Source organism: Astyanax mexicanus, chromosome 13 (genome assembly GCF_023375975.1).
Source record: "Astyanax mexicanus isolate ESR-SI-001 chromosome 13, AstMex3_surface, whole genome shotgun sequence".
NCBI lineage: Eukaryota > Metazoa > Chordata > Actinopteri > Characiformes > Acestrorhamphidae > Astyanax > Astyanax mexicanus.
The window spans coordinates 42,900,332-42,918,335 of NC_064420.1; the positions used below are offsets into that span (position 1 = coordinate 42,900,332).

Here is an 18,004-nt window from a genome sequence, read left to right on the forward strand (position 1 = left end):
ACACACTCCAGACGTCATTCTGAGCTTTGCGGGGTATCATGAAACATTGATGTTCTCTTCCCCACCTTGCCTTTATTTAAATTTAATGAACATGTTATTTTTCTGGAATTCCCAGACTCTCCATGCATGTTTAGAGAGTGTGAGGTAGAGTGAGGTAAACTGAGGAGGAGGAGGAGGAGGAGGAGGAGGGTAGCTAACAGAGACTCAGATAAAGCACCCAAACCTGAATGCCCTTTTAGCTTTTAGCAGATCAGCAGCTCTACTGTACTCTACTCCTAAAAAAAGTCTTTTAGTGATGCCATAGAAAAAACACTTTTGGTTCCTTGAAGAAATATGTTTGCAATGGGAATGTTTAAGTAAATAACTAGCATGTTAATCAAAGTTAACATATAATGCAAAAAAATTTACAAATTCAAGATTCTAGTTTTCACCTTCCAAAATCTGAGACACTGGCTCCGCCTCTCTCTACATCTGACTGGAGGTGCTGTGTGTCCGTTGCCTGTCTCACATCACTTATTGGTTGATTCTGTTTGCATTTTTTGTAAAACTGACCAATAGACACTCAGGAAATCACTAAGGACCCGCCCATCACATCAGAAACCTGTCAGTCATCATCAGAGGTTTCAATTCGTATGATAAGGAAAAAACAAAAAAATAAAGTATCTATTAGGTAATGATTACTGTCTCCTTCCCAGAATGCAGGGAGGTACCAGCATTAACATTTTTTAATCACAGAATATTGTTATATTGTTATTAGTACAGTTTTTGACATCATTGCTAGAAATCTAACATTGATCCTTTTTTTTACTTGTAAATATATACTATTATTATCTTAATTCTCAAAAAAAGAATTTTAATAACAACATAACACTATAAAGAACCCATATTCTGCTGCTACTCTGCAGCTGCATATCCCCCATCACTAGTGATGCCACAACACAAGGAGGTTGAAGACTAGCACATGCCTCCTACAACAGCAAGTCAGCGACACAGTTCGGATACATCAGCTCACAGATGTCTTGTGCTGATCAACATCACCCTAGTAGTAATGACGGGAAAGAGTGCCATCTACTGTACCCACCCAGAGAGAGCAAGGCCAGTTGTGCTCTCTCAGGGCTCCGGCAGCTGATGACAGACAATTTCCTTTTTTAAAAGTAATTTACCTTATGCTCAGCCCAATTATACATTCCTACAATAGATATCTCTAAATCCTCCAAAACGTATAGAATCTCACTTTAAAATGATCTTTTATTAACTATAATTGAGATAAAAGGTTGAGTTTATCATGATTGAAATCATTGTCATGTGACCCAGTGTTATTTATAGGGTGTAGATACACTATGACCCAGGTTGTTGGATCTTGACCTTGAATTCAGTTTCCAGTCCTGGGTTGTGTAATCACTGGAAATTAAAGGAACAGTTAATAATAATGATTAATTGGCCATTCAGTGTCCGCGATTGGATTCAGGGTCCAGATTAGAAGGCCTTTATTCTCTGGAATTATCTGGAAACCCTTTTTAGAAGCTTTATTTTTATAAGAAAGTGCAGACTGTTAAATTATGAATGTAACATAATGTAAAATCAAAGTACCGCTGTAATTCTTTCAAGTATTTCTGCAGTTTTCATGTGTTGCTGATGTAATAACTTAATTTTAGTCAATGTAAAATAGTTATCAGTATTTTTACTAATGTTATAACTTTTGAAAAGAGTTTCAATTCAATTCAATTCAATTCAATTTTATTTATATAGCGCTTTTTACAACAAAGGTTGTCACAAAGCAGCTTTACAGGAAAAACAGGTCCACGCCTCTTATGAGCAGCACCACAGAGATGCCAATTTTATGGTGACACAGTGGCAAGGAAAAACTCCCTTTAAGAGGAAGAAACCTTGGAAGGAACCAAGACTCAGTCAGAGGAACCCATCCTACTCGGGTTGACCCGCTCAGTACAAACAAACAACAAACAAATAACAGAACAAAAACAGTACAGAGAATTAATGTGAACTATGGCTAATATAACAGGTACTAATTTATGAATATAAGAATGTGATGGGCACAAACTATAGAGCTATGGCTAATACAGAAACAGATACTGAGTGTGTTAATGTTAATCAGTGCAGGGTTGCAGAGCCGGAGAACAACACAGCGGCCAGTGGAGAGCCAGGCTGGGAACATCAGGAACAGGGCATCTCCATACATGTAAAAGAGATAGATAGAGAAAACAGAAAGGAAAGGAAGAGAAAAAAAAGCAGAAGTTAGAAGGGTTGTGAAATAATTCTGATTAGTAGAAGGACAGGGCTGATTCCTGAAAGCTGGAACCACAGACGGACACATCCAGGAAGACCGGCCGGCCAGGCGTCTCAGCACATGTGAGAAAGATAGAGAGAGAGAACAGAGGGGGAGGGAAGAAAAAGGGGTTAGAATGGTTTTATAAAACTCTGCTGGAGTGGGATGGGCACTGGTAGCAGCAGTTTCCTCTCCCTTAGTTTGTTTTAGTGAAAGCAAACCAACATGCATCACAATCTAAATTTCTAAATTTCCTTCGGGATAAATAAAGTATCCACCCACCCATCCATCCATCCATCCACCCATCCACCCATCCATCCATCCATCCATCCATCCACAAACCATGTGAGAACTAGGGGTGGGCAATATTAATGTGGGCAATTATATCGTATACGATATATCGTGACACTAATTTTAATCATGATATTAAAAATCTATATCGTGATAATAGGGCTGTTCTGTCTTAAAAGTAGTCTATTATTTACTGTGAAGCTTTAAGTGTATTTACTGTAAATTGTTTTAGTTTGCAGTTTATATGAATGCACTAAATATTCTGCAATATTTTTGCTGCATTATATTATTTTATGCCATATTATTGATTTATGATTATTCTGTTATACTATTATACTATATTCCTGAAATAAATTAATTATTTTAGTTTTCCTATATCGGCAAGTATATCGTTATCGCATAATTACCCTGAAATATCGTGATATTATTTTAGAGCCATATCGCCCACCCCTAGTGAGAACATTCTCTTTTCTTATTGGTCAGACCTGTCTGGCACAAAGTGAGAAAGTTAATACAGGAAGAAGTTTTTTTGTGTTTCTGTACATTTTGGCATGGAGCACTGGCGTTTTTTATAGCTGCAGTATATATCTGGAAAATATACCCAGTTATAATACTCTTTAGTTTAAAATTATGGAGTATAGCTGGATAGTTGGAATTGGATTCAAGCTTTGGAATTGCTCACCCCTTTGTTGAAGCTTTATTTTTAGGAGAAAGTGAAAAATAGGACTGTCAAAATATGAATTAAACATTCTTGACATTCTTTAAAATTAGTCAATAAATTACATAATGGCAATAATTATTGCCTTACTGTTCTCCATTACAGTGAAGCTGTAGATCCCTGTGAATATATTTTATGCAGTTTCTATGCAGTTTTTTTTTTTTTTTTTTGGCATATTTTGGTTTGAAGTCTTCCTTGTTTATATTTTCCCAGTAAACTGTTTTGGAGTCAGTGGAAGTCTTTGCCTGGTTTGTTATTGTTCAGCATTTTGTTTTAGTTTGGTCTAGATTACTCAATTACTAATAGAAATGATATCTACAGTATTGTGCAAGATTTGTTCCCGTGCTGGTCTGCAGTCGAACAGCTCTGTACGAGTGCCTGGAAACTTGTTTTGTCTGACTGGAAATTGCGGGCGAGTAGCTCATGTTCCTCGTTAGACTAAAAGGAGAAGGAGGGGTTTTGGGAATGGGCAGCCAATGCACATGCAAGTCATTCTCCTGGATCAGAGCGGCTCATTGCAGAAATGTCTCTCCAAGATTAGCGTTATTATGCTGCCCGGCCTGCATTGTATCGCATACTCTCGTTACGTTGTGCTCGCTGCCTGTTGAGTTCACTTATCACTGATAGATTTATCTGTGGGCTCAGTTTAGTCTCACTCTTGCTGCACTTTTTATTTTATTTTGGTTTATTTTGCTGTAACTCTGTGTCTCGATGAGTATTTGACAGGCTGAGTCCATCTGAGTGTGACCGTACTGTTGATATGGAGTCTTATTTCCTCAAAGTGGATCTGTCCAAACCCACAAATACAAGCTTTACAGAATGTTGGCAGAGTTTCTATTTAACATAATGAGAAACTGTAGTGCAGTCCAGCCTCTGTCAGATACCTACATTTAATGTGCTATTAGTATGAAATGATACTTATTTTGTGTGTGTTAAAGATTATACTGTAAGAATAAGGAGGATATAATCAAGAGCACATTAAGTATAGACTTCAAGAGTTCCGGGGAAGTTCCTACTTAGAAATCTGGAGCTTGTAAGTGCAGCAACATTAACACTGCAGCGGGTTTGGTGGATTACTATGTAAGGTATTTTTTATATTAGATTCTTCTGTGTGAGTGTGTATGAGTATGAGTGTTTATGAGTATGAGTGTTTATGAGTATTTATGGGCATGAGTGTTTTGTGTATTAGTATTTATGTGTATGAGTGTTTATGAGTATGACTGTTTGAGTATGAGTGTTTATGAGTATGAGTATTTATGTGCATGAGTGTTTGTGTATGAGTATTTATGAGTATGAGTGTTTGAGTATGAGTGTGTATGCGCATGAGTATTTATGTGCATAAGTGTTTGTGTATGAGTATTTATGAGTATGAGTGTTTGAGTATGTGTTTGAGTGTATGAGTACTTAAATGAGTAAAAGTATTTGAACGAGTATTAATGAGAATGCATATTAATGAGTGCTTATAATTGAGTATGACTTTATGACTGAGTATTTGAGTATTAATGAATTTGAGTATTAATGAGTATTTGAGTATTAATAAGTATGAATGAGTATGTGTATTTAGGAGTATGAGTATTTGAGTATTTATGGGTATGACAATTTTGCGTATGAGTATTTGAGCGTTCTTCAGTGCGATTATTTATGCGTATGAGTATTTATGTGTATACGTATTCATAAGTATTCGTTTTTATGCATATGAGTGTTTGAGTATGTTTATGGGTATTAATGTGTATTTATGAATGAGTATTAATGAGTATGATTATGTTATCTAATAAGAATCATTAATAGCATGTACTTGTATTTTTGTTGCATGTGGGTGAGTGAGTATGGCTATAGATTTAATTTAAATTTATAAACTATAACATATAATAACATAATGTTGCATAATCAAAGTAACCTACAAAATGTTCAGTTATTTCTTCAGTTTTTATGTGTAACTGATTTAATAGCTTAAATTTAGTCAATTTAAAATAGTTACCAGTATTTTTACTACTGTTACAACTTTTCACATGTAAATCTGGCAGTTATTCTTTACTTTTTTACTGTTTCTTCACCGTTTTATTGTGTCAAAAATGAACAATAAATGGACCAATATACAGTTTTTAGCGGAGATATCAGGCCTGGATTTTTGTGGACTGGCTTGTGGTTAGTTAGTGAAACGTGGGATGTTTGTGCTGGTGTGTGTGTGGGTGTGTGGTGAGTAAAACACATTCGGAGAGAATCAGAGGTGGGGCCAAATCAGGAGGGGCGGAGTGACGCCCAGACAGAGAAAAGGGAAAGAGGGATGGTATGCTTTGCGCAAATCCTGGCTACCATCTCATTTGTAAACTCTTCCTCATTGGCCAGCCAGATGCCCCCAGTGTGAAGGAAGTATCACTAGGGAAACTTCTACTTGCTGTGCTTCAATGTGTGTGTGTGTGTGTATGTAGTGTGTGTGTGTGAAATGTGTGTGTGTAGTGTGCGAGCGTGTGTGTATGTTTTCTTCTCTGCTTGTGATATTTTTAAACACCCTTCCTGCACTGACTAAGCCTACGAGCAGAGCAGCATCTCTTCTATCTTTATTTGGAACAACTACTGGAGGCTACTGGAGTGTTTTTGAGCTGCTGTGAAAGACCTACATCAACTTCAACAATGTTCTCCTCTGCTCCTCTTCCACAGTTTCATTGCAAGCTATTTGCAAAAATGGGGGATGACAAGCCTTTTGTGTGCAACGCTCCTGGCTGTGGACAGGTGAGTCTGCTTTCCATCTCCGCCTATCTTGGGTTTCAGGGGTGGGTGTGTTTTATAGACGTGTGTATGTGAGGTGTGTTCACCATGCTTATCCAGAGGGCACGCTCCTCAGCTATTGTAGTGTGAAGATTTATGTGTTGAAAGTGATGCACAAATGGACTGGCTGCTGATATAATATTCCCCAGTAAACGGAAACAGTTCCGCCTTATTATCAATCTTCTATTGGAAATGCAAGTGGCTTATTAAAGATTGTATGATGTGAAAGTGTGTCACAGTTTAACAGTTTACAACAAACATTAAGCTGAGTTTCGGTGAGGAGGAAATGCATTAAAGTTTCCGTAATACTGACCTACGCAGTCATTTTAAAACTTGTTGTAGGGTTCTGGCTTAAAGAGTATGATGCAACAGGCATCTTGAATTCATACATTTCTTGCAATGCAAACTTATGTTTGACAGTTTTGGCTTTTATATATTTTTTCTATATCAATATATCATTTTTGACATCAATTTTCAAAACATACTTTGTTAGTTTCCAACAAGATTCCAATAAAAAAGTGAAAATCTCTGCTGAAAACAAAGTTAAATCTGATCTATTTTGTTCAATTTGAAGTGCATATTTGGTTAGTAGTGCATGTATTGGTTAGAAATAAAACAAAGCATATATTATAATATAGACCAAAATCATTTTATGTGTGCTACATGTTGTACTTGTAAACATACAATGTGACACTAATTTTAAATTAGATAAAAAGCAGCATTTCTGTAGCATGTTGACTTTAAAACAGCTTTGAAATCATTATCATCAGTGATTCAACACTTACATACTTAATTTTATTGAATAGAATGAACTGCTTAACACTGTGCAACCAGAATCATGTTGGTGTTAAATCCTGTAATATTAATCTACCGCCTCAGTCCACATGCTTCTGTCACTTTACTTTTAGTGAACGTTTTGTATCTCTCAACTTGTCCAGAAATGCATGTGTAAAATGTGTCCTTACAAAGCTTTCTGACTGTGGGAGAAGTCCTATTCTCACATATCACTGCATTAAATGTGAAGAAGTATGTACTCTGTTGGGGAGTAAACTTAATTTAGCTTGGATTAATTTTGCTTAGTTGGTCAATAAAACAATTAATTCCTTCAAACCTCCAAACTTCAAAAAAAGTATTATTTTAGCACAGAGTAAAAGTACAGGGGAAGCACTGTCTAATTTGCATGAACACTTTTTAATTCAGTTTAATTTATGTCATTTAAATGTATTATTGACTCTGAACAGAACGTTCATGTAAAAAGTTTAAAGTTTAAATACACATTGATAGATTGCATGTTTTATTCTTTTTTTTTTCTCATTGTAAAAAGTTTAAATATCTTCTGCAAACAAACCTAAATGTTAGATTTTAGCAATAATATATTGCTTGTTACTGCTGTTAATATATATATATATATATATATATATATATATATATATATATATATATATATATATATGAAATAAAATATGAAACAAATCATTGCCTTTTTATTAAGCACATATACAGATATGTTTTTACTTTAGTTGATCAACAGAATAACATGCTTTAACATGTTCTCAGGGATGCCTACTACATTTAAACAACATTTTTTGCCTGAGATGCTTTTGTTAAGTTTGGAAGTATTCTGTTAACACAGAGTTAGTGTACTCTGTAACTGCAGACTTATTATCATCATTAATGCAAACTTTAGTATCTTGTTCTGTCAGACTGTGTAATATATTGTGTTTTATCAGTTTGATCTGGGATCAGTATCAGTATCCATATCAGTGAGGTGCTATCAGTTACAGTTATCAGTGCAGATAGTTCTACATTGTTGTGAGTTCTCTAAATGCTGTATTCATTCTGCAGTTACTCTGCACAGAGAGCCATGTGGTCAGAGAGCAGCTCTGGCAGCCGTGTTGGTCACAGGCAGGCCAGCTCGGTCACTTCTGCACGGCTCTGTGAGCTGTGTGTGTGTGTTAGCTGTGTGTTAGCTGTGTGTTGTGACACTGCAGGCCAGGGCCTTGCTGAATCTTCTGAAGCAGTGCTGGAGTCTGTGAATCAGAGGCTGGGTAGCTGAGTAATCTGCGTTCGGTGGGTATATTGTAGAAGTTGTAGAAGTGTGCATTGACTCAGTGTTTGTGCAGACATGCTGCTGAAGCCTGTAATTAGCAGTGATACGCTCAGCATGAGGAAGAAAGCGTAAGAGGAAGAAACGAGCTGCCGCCATGAGCTGACGGCGTGCACCGAGCCATGAGGGCACTGCAAACTGAAAGCGGAACTGAATAAGACAGCCTATCACACTCGGCAAGATGAGAAGAGTGCAGTCTGTTTAGCGGTCTGATTTGAATATTTTGTTAGTGCACTTATTTCGAGAGGAATGTGTGAAAGAGCTGAAGGCAACGTGCCATCACAGTTAGACTACAGCAAACATTGTGCACTGGCTGGTGTGTGTGGGTGTGTGTGTGTGGGTGGGTGTGTGCCTGGTTAAACAATGCGAGCATGTTTGTTAGAGGAGAACAACAGGAGTTTGTATGAATAATTCATGTGCAGAAGTTGTTTGGATTGTTTTGTTCTTTTTTAAGCCCAGATGATGTTATTTTTGAAAAGTTTACACAGTTCTGATTAAAATAACTTTGAGCACAAACTAAATGTTGCTGATGTTCAGTGGCAGACTTGGGCTGTTTGAAGGGCAGGGGCTAAAAAAAAAAAACAAGCAGGCTAAGCGCTGCCACTATGATCGGAAGAACGCTGGTTCGAATCCCAGTCATGTAGCTTGCAATCATCTGCCGGAGCCCCGAGAGAGCACGATTGACCTTGCTCTCTCCGGGTGGGTAGATGGTGCTCTTTCCCCTCATCACTCCTAGGGGGATGTTGATCAGCACAAGATGTTGTTGGTTGGTACAGAGATTTCAGACCTCATTAAGAAGGTCACTGCTCATCCTGTCCAACGTTTCTGAACTGCAAAGATTACAAATGTCTGTAAAGATGATTCTGCCAAAACTGAAGGCCTTAGTAAAACTCTTCATTCTGGTTGTGTCAGTGTCACGTAGTATCACAGAAGGACTACATCATCTTAAGTTTCTTCACATTAACTGGAGTGAATGGAAACGCTGCTTACATCATTTAATTTTTTTCTGCCAGAATTTTGTAATTACACATAACATTTGTAAAACGATTGAATTAGAAGCTTGGCTAATTAAATACTTTTTTTTATATATCTCAAGCTAAAAAGCTGCAGTCAGACTCAGATAGTCACCCTTGGAACAAAGAGCATTAAGAGCCTTCCTAAGGGCCAGACTGTTTGAAGGGAAGGGCCTAAGCGCTGTCACTATGATCCGGAGATTGCTGGCTCGAATCCCGGTCATGCAGCTCGCATCAGCTGCCGGAGCCCAGAGAGAGCAAAATTGGCCTTGCTGTGGCTAAATGGTGCTTTTTCCTCTCATCACTCCTAGGGTGATGTCGATCAGCACAAGGGGTCTGTGAGCTGATGTATTGGAACCGAGTTTCTGTGCTTTCTTTGGCCTAACTAAATTGGGAAGAAAAAAATTGGGACATTTTTAAATAAATCTGAGAAAAAAACAACAATGAAAAGTTTTTTTTTCCCCGAACTTCCTATTTGTAAGGTCACCTATAGGACACCATTTCATATTCTTCATTAGAGAAGCACCTGACCAGACAATCACAATTTCTCACCTCTGGGAGAACCCCATTAAGGCCTTTCTTTTTTCTGTACTGGAGATGTACCTTTTGGGACATCTATAAAAGGCACTTAGTAACTGCATCCCATAGATAGACTCTTATTAAGACAAATTTTCTAATTTTCTTGATCTGAAGGGCACATCCTATTTTAATTCAAAAAGAGGAACCCTGCCAAGCACTCAATCCCCTTTCTTCCATAAAAATGACAGCCAGTAGGAAACTTTGTCAATTTTTTCCCCATTCTATTGGACACTTTAGTGATTATGGCCCCCCTGCACACCCCGAGACCTCCACCCTGATTTGTAAGTCTGTGTGCTGGTCGTGTATTGCTTAATATATGGTTTCAGAGGTTTTAAGGAGATTTTTCAGCCAAGTGGGACTAGTATATTTAATGACTTTTTTTTCAATATTTGTCCATATTAATAATAATGATAAAAACACTGCATTTTAGTTAATCACACTTGGACAATACACTAGCTCATTTCCATTCCTCAGGCATTTGTGAATTATAAAAAAGTCCAAAAATTAACAGAATAAAAGAAAAGACCAAATATTACAAAATAAATTTTATGCTAGAATGTGATGAAACTCTTTTTTTTTTTTTGAAAAAGAGTATTGGAAGTTTTGAATGAACATTGGCATATTAAGTCATGAGTCACATGATCCTCTTGGTCAGTGATTGGAGAAACGACAAGCCTTACAGATGATCCATCTGCTGATTCAACAGCTTTTTAGTTTTTGACATTCTGAAATAGTGAAACTACATGATTTTAAAAATGTTGATAAACATTGACTTTTATTGTTAAGGGAGTAGACAATATTCTCTAAACCAGTCGTTCTCAAAATTTTAAGACCATGTACCAATAATGACCAAACTAAAACCAAGCTAAAGTCAATTCACAAGAAAACACATGCCAGGGTTCCTTAGAGTTTTACTGTAGTGCCTATGAAACTGCTGTAATAATTATAGTACTGTATGTTGTTGTGGTCTCACATACAAGTCAGTGTAGTGTTATGAAAATTAAACATTATTTTGCGTTGTTGCTTGTTTCTTTTGGTATAGTGTACTGGATAAAACTTCTAAAAAAGCATTGCAGGATAGGGTTCAATTCCCCAGTCAGGCGAGCATCAGCAAAAGATCTTAACAAACACCTCTAAAAACACTATAATCATGTACCTGTGCAATATGATTCAGATAAAAGCATCTATCATAAATCTTTTCACTTGTTCTACTGTCATGCTTTTGCTAACATTCAGATGCTAACCATGATATAATCTTGTACTGTAGAGTTGTGTAGTTTGTAGCAAGCCACAGATCGTCACCAGCAGCGTTATCAAGATGAACCGTGAGATGCAAGATGCCTTGATATTCACACCATAATACGCTCTATGAAAAGAATAGTTTCGGATCTAAAACTGGCATCATAAGCCTAGGTGTAAAACACTTGATATACCGCGCCCATCCCTGACTCACGAGCGTCAAATTCTGCATTGAGGCACCAAGTGAATAAAACCTTTGTGATGTTAACTGACCAGGGCTGCTTTCGCTACTGTTTTTTTTTTTTAATTATTTTATCTATTCATTTTTTACCATTTTCTCCCTAATTTACACAGCCAATTACCCAACCCACCATATCACTAGTGATGCCCCAACAGCTGTTGGGTAAAGACTAGCACATGCCTCCTCCGATATATGTGAAGTCAGACTCCGCCTCTTTTAGAACTGCTGCTGATGCAGCAGGAAAGCGCAGTGACTCGGTTCTGATACATCAGCTCACAGATGCCTTGTGCTGATCCACATCACCTTTTGGAGCTCTCTCTGGGCTCCGGTAACCGATTGCAAGCTACATAAACAGGATTCGAACCAGTAATCTCCTGATCATAGTGGCAGCACTTAGCACGCTTTACCACTCGGAGCCCCATTTCAGTACTATTAAGCGTATTTGCAGAGTGATATGTCCAAATGTTTGTTGACACTCCTTTCAAAAAGAGTGCATTGTGCTGAATTAAGTTGTAGATATGTGTATCACTGTACCCTACACCCTAGCCCCATGCACACCTCCCCAAAAATTTAACTACACATTGTGTTACTTGGACAGCAGTAGCTGTGATTGGTCTGCTGAGCCTTGTGTTCCCAACCACACATTCATGCCTCCAAACCTTACTGCAATGTTTCGAAATATAGTAGTAGTAGAAAGCGTTCCCTGGGCAGAATACACATTTACTCCAGCAAAAACAAGACAATGAATGCACAGGTGTGTTTAAATTTAGCTTTCATTTCCTAATTAAATCAACGTGTTAGATTATTTCTTTATTATGATTATAAATAGTTTTCTTTGAATAAAAAAAATCCAGTCATAATTGGGAGCTAATCCATGGGTGACACAACCATTTACAAGAGAATATTTTGCTGTTGTTCTCAATCCTGGTCCTGGGAATCCATGTCTCTGCTCAAACACCTGATATAATGAATTTCTGCAGTATTAATTAATTAGTCTAAACTCGTAAAATCTTAGGATTTGGGTGTGATGGAGCAGGAAAGCACCAAAAACATACAGGACAGAGAACAGGGCAAGGCGCAGGGCCCCTTTTTTTTCTCTTTGAATGGGAAATAAAAAAACGATATCTATCTTTAATCAGCCACACATTCTTCTTGCACATCTAATATTCATGCGCATATATGCAAATATGTTTTTTTATTAATAAAATGTTTTACATTTAAATAAAAATTAAAAAAAATCCTAAAAGGAACGCTCCTTACTCAGGTGCAATATCAAACCCTTTTCCCCCTGCTTTTATTGGAATTTTAGACATCCTATTTGCCACAAACATTATTATTGCATTATTGTATTAAACATTAAACATTATTGTATTAAAAAAAGAAATGTTGCAAAGGCTACAGTTTTGTGTTTTTATCTCTGGTATGATGGAGTGTTGAGGGGACACAGGAGCCCTGATCATTCACAAAGGGGTTCTTTCACTAAAATGACTAAAATTGTAATTTATTACCTATACTAACATAATCAAAAACATTTCAGGGCATAGTTTAATAACCAAAAAATAGATTGTTGCCTGAGGGCAACACCATGCTATAGAGCAGGAGTTCACAAACTTTGGACCGTCTACAGTGGGATGCTGGGTTGCACCAAATAAAAATATTATACGTAGTATCTCTTCTATATCAAATTGAAAATTTGTGTCCATTTATCATTATGCTTTTTGGCATATTTTACTATAAAATGTGTTGCATTATTATATTAAAAAAAGAAATGTTGCAAAGGCTGCAATTTTGTGTTTTTATCTCTGGTGTGGTGGAGTGGTGAGGGGACACAGAAGCGCTGACCATTCACAAAGAAATAAAAATTCTTATATTAAAAGAATTAAAAGATAGAAAGGGACAGTTTAGTAACTAAAAAAAGTATATTGTTGCCTGAGGGCAAAAGCATGCCATAACCAGAGGGTTAGGGTTAGTGTTATCCCTATTTGCATGCTAATCATGTGGCCACTCAGAGCTTTCCTAGATTTCCTAGATTTCTTTGTTATGATTAGTTTTAGTGCCTTTGAAAAATAAGAATAAAGGTTTCATGTTGAGTCTTTTTGAGTTTTTAGTCTAGAGTCTACAAAAGGGAGTTTTCTAACACGTCACCCTGTTCAGTTTTTGCTAATTGTAAATGTAAGCTCTGTAGGAAGCCTGCAAGAGAAGCTGATCTTTAGACACTGAGAGATTGCCTCACTGTGACTGTTAGCCTGACTGCTAACCACTAATAGTAACAGAATACCAGCACATTTATTTCAGCTAAAATAACTCCTTTGTTTCCGTTTCCCAAAAGTCATGCTACCCCTTTTCTTAGAAACTGACAGATTCTACAAATTTGGTTTCGTCTTGTACAAAAGGGAAGTTGGTTGAAGGAGTTCTGCTGCTGCTGTTGCTGTGAGGTGGGAAATATCATTGCACTTTGTCCTTTGTGGTGGAACCTATGTAGGACGCTACGGCGTACCCTTGGTGTCAGGGAGGAAGGCCGTGAGCCATGCAGTTGTTGTATTGGTGATGCCGGTACATCTAAAAATAAGCACCTGACACTTGACTGTGTTTCCACTTCGTTCTCTCACGGCTGGACTGTAACTGTGACATGCTGCCAGAAATAGTCTGAAGAAGACGGCAAAGGCTAGAGCTTGATGAATCCTCCTACAGCCCTGCCTGAGTCACCAGCAGCCATGAAACCCACTCAGTGAGAGACAGACGCAGACAGACGGACGCAGGCAGAAGCTTAGCTGGAAATACTAGAGCTTCCATCTTGACTTTTGGCTCCTGTGAACAGACCCAAGCGCAGTTTACTGCTTTCCCCTGCTGTTTTCTACCTGATTATGAAGCCTTTCCTGAGTTAGGACTCTCAAATCAAGTTTTTTTTTTATTATTAATTTTGTTAAAATAAAACAGGAATAAAACACACATAGACAATCAAGAATTCCTACAGTGTATCACAAAAGTTTTCACATTCCTGCAGATATTTAACCCTCCTGTTATGGCATATATTAAGTTTAAAAATCTAGGAAAAATAGTTAAAAGTATTTTTTCAATATAAAACTTCTTCTGCTTGCCCTAATTAGTGTAATCAACATATGATACGAAAATGGTTCATCTCACATATTTGCAACCACCCCCTGCAAAAACATAAAATTTAAAAAACTAAATTGCAATGTTATGTTTTAATGTAAATGTAAAACTGTTGTTTTATATGTTGGTCTTTCAAAAGTAATAAAGTAGTGAAGCATTAAAAATAAAAAAATATATAATATTTTTTTTTTATGAAAAACAAATGATTATCCTAATTGAACCACTACCTGTTAGAGGTAAGGAACTCCATTGCACTAAATATTGATAGAATAATTAGCAATGGAGTTAGTAATAAAATATGTACTATTTACTCAATTTTTTTTTTTGGAGTTTTAGACATCTTTTGGATAATTAAACATGCACCGGTTCAAAATGACCCTGGAAAACCATTTCTTCTCTTGACAAGTGAACATAATAGGAGGGTTAAGTATATCTTTTTATGGGACAACACTGACAAAATGACACTTTGACACAAGTGTAAATGTATTCTTCCTTTAAAATAACTCCTCAGAGAGTTCTTTGCCATGAGGTGCCATGTTGGAACTTTTAGTGACCAGTGTGAGAGATTGTGAGAGCTGTACTACAAAACTGAACACACCTGCTCCCTATGCACACCTAAGACCTAGTAACACTGACAAGTCACATGACATTTTGGAGGGAAAATGACGAGCAGTGCTTGGGATGTAGTCTCTTAGGGGTGTACTCACTTTTGTTGCCTGTGGTTTAGACATTCATGGCTGTATATTGAGTTATTTTGAGGGAAGAATACATTTACACTGTTATATAAGCTGCACACAGACTTCTTTTCATTGTGTCAAAGTGTAATTTTTTCAGTGTTTTCCAATGAAAGGATATACTTATGTAAGGGGTGTACTCACTTTTGTGATGCACTGTAAATACGTTGCTGGACAGACATAAACAAAGAAGCCTGGGAAAGCCTTCATTAAAGAAAATAAAAAATAGATGCATCCATCAGGTTCTGTTTCTTACTGTAAGAGAGACCAGAAGGTGAATCTAAAATATTCATTAATTTACAGCACTGGGAAAAAGGACACTGTATGTCCAAATGTTTATATAAATATATTCAGCTACTTACACTGATTTGAAAATACATACACATAAAGTGGTCTAGTCTCAGTGGAGAAGTACCAGTATTGCCAATACTGAGAACTATGTCCTCTGGAATGAGCTGCTCTGTCTAGTACTGTTTGGATTTTTAGTGGGATACATAGGAAGGAGGTGATCCTCTAACCCTTTGAGCTCAGTAATACCATTGTTGCTAAATGCTATCAAATCCTGACTATCGAATAGATAGTCTTCCAGGGGAATAGAGACAGTTGCTCAAACAAAAGTAGGACAAACTATTTTGTTACCCTTGATTTTGTTGTCCGTGTAGTGTGTATATATATGTTTAGAATTGCACTACTGAACTTTTTGCACTTTGTCACATTTAATTGCTGTATATAATCATGTTTTTGCTTGTAAATAATATCTATAGGATGTATTACTATAATCATGTTCTTATTGCAATTATTGATGTAAATTTAACATCATTTTAATATTTATATTTAGTTAATTTTGTCTTGCCTTATTTTTATTTTCTCTACTTTTTTCTTATGTCTCATAGATGGCAAGGTGCAAAGAAATAATTAAATTGTATAAGAAAACTAAACTTATAAGCTCTTTGAATCTGAATCTTGAATCTAAATAAAATAGTACATTTTTAATTTAATTTCAAAAATTTAATCCAAAGCATAAGATAAGCTCTAGAATGTTGGTGCTCTTTCTTTCTTAGGATTGTGATCAACCCAGGGAGTAGAGACCAGAGAAAACAAAAGCAGGATCAAGTTTTAAACTTATTTTACAATAGATAAACTGTTGTCCCATTAGTTTTGTTCATATATTATATTATACATAGTAATAATAAAGTAGTATAATAGTAGAAGACTAAATGCTAAACATTGAACTTGTTTTTTGAATTTTTATTCAGTTTCCACTTTTTCATAATTGCATAAATTACATAGCAGACATACTAGCAAAGCACATTATTGTTGGAATAAATGATTCCGTCTTTTCTTGTATTTTTCAGAATAATTTCAGTTAAATATTTAGTACTTTGCCAGTTAAGGACATACAGTTTCACCCATGTTAAAAAGTTTGGCGTATGGAAGGCCATTCCCACCACCTAAAATTAACAAAAAAAATCCACCACATTTTTTTTATTATTATTAAGTAAACTGTTATCTTATTTTTTTTTTAGATACTTAGTAATTATTTTTGCTCTAGCAAGTCATTATTTTGAGATACTATCTCATTATTTTGAAATACTATCTCATTATTTTCAGATACTAAGTTATTATTTTGAGATAGCAAGTCATACTTTTGAGATACTAAGTCATTATTTTAAAATACTAAGTCATTCTGAGATAGCAAGTTTGTTTGCGTTTGGAGAAAAAAGTTTTTTTCTTTTAAAAGAATGACTTACTGTCACAAAATCATGAGATAGTATCTCAAAATAATGAGATGGTGTCTCAAAATATTGACTTACTATCAATAGTATCTTAAAATAGTGACTTACTATCAATAGTATCGTAAAATAGTGACTTACTATCTCAAAATAATTCAATAGCAGTTTACATTATAATAAGAAAAGGTGGCGTGAATGGGCTTCTATAGTGGCGCCTTAAGTTAAACCTTTAGCTACTAAATCAGCCAGTTAGTCAGATTCAGTTGGCAACCAGGTGCTTTTGTCTGTCTACACCCAGGCTTAACTACTCTCAGGACTATTTGATGAATCTAAACATCACCTGTCTGTCGATGTAAAGCAGTCTAGAATTTCTTAAAGAGCAGCACAGGGTGCGATATTTAAAGAGTTTCAAATATAGACATGAAACCAAGTCATTGAGCTCTACCAGGGAAAGGGCTGAAAAGCTATTGATAAGTCCAGGGACTCCAGCAAACCACAAATATCACCAAGACTGTGGCAAGAAGTTACCTTGAAAGTTCAAGCTTGAAAAAACCTACAGTGTGGCCAAATTAAAACAATTCTTAATAGAATACTGTGTAAAATTTTCTCCATAGCTGTGTTAAAGACTAAGGTTATCACAAACGCTTTAATTACAGGTGTTTTAAGCCCAGGTGGCAGAACCGGTTATTAGGTTTACTGCTACTGTAAACTAACTTGTGATTACAGAGAAAATGAACACACTGCTACTATTAGCCATCAGTAAAATAAGTCAATTTGTTGTATAACCTCCTGCCCACAACTATAGGAGAGTAATGGAGGTGAATTAATCAAAAACTTGATTTTGAAAAATATATACTGATTCCTTCATATATTGTCATTTTGTAGATCAGAGGTGGCCAACCTGCAGCTCATGAGCCACTTTGCCTTTTTTTTAATAAAAGAAAATATATACAGCTCTGGGGAAAAAAGAGACCACTTAAAAACGATGAGTTTCTTTGATTTAACCCAATTGGAAACCACTGAAATGTAATCAAGAGGAAGATGGGTGACCACAAGCCATCAAACCAGGCTGAACTGAGCTTGAATTTTTGCACCAGGAGTGGCATAAAGTTATCCAAAATCAGTGTGTAAGACTGGTGGAGGAGAACATGCCAAGATGCATGAAAACTGTGATTAAAAAACAGG

At 36.3% G+C, this 18,004-nt stretch overlaps 1 protein-coding gene across 2 annotated transcripts in view; it reads left to right on the top strand.

The window, feature by feature from the left end:
* The window catches only part of atf7a (activating transcription factor 7a), a 68,003-nt gene that overhangs the window by 20,276 nt on the left and 29,723 nt on the right, over positions 1 to 18,004 (top strand). The window contains exon 2 of one of the 2 annotated variants that reach the window (XM_022676878.2): positions 5,952 to 6,023. In XM_022676878.2, coding sequence (XP_022532599.1) covers positions 5,976 to 6,023 — 48 coding nt within the window. In that variant the 5' untranslated portion in view covers positions 5,952 to 5,975. Of the gene's footprint in view, positions 1 to 5,604; positions 6,024 to 18,004 lie in introns of those variants that run through there. The other variant, XM_022676877.2, reaches the window with a different exon arrangement.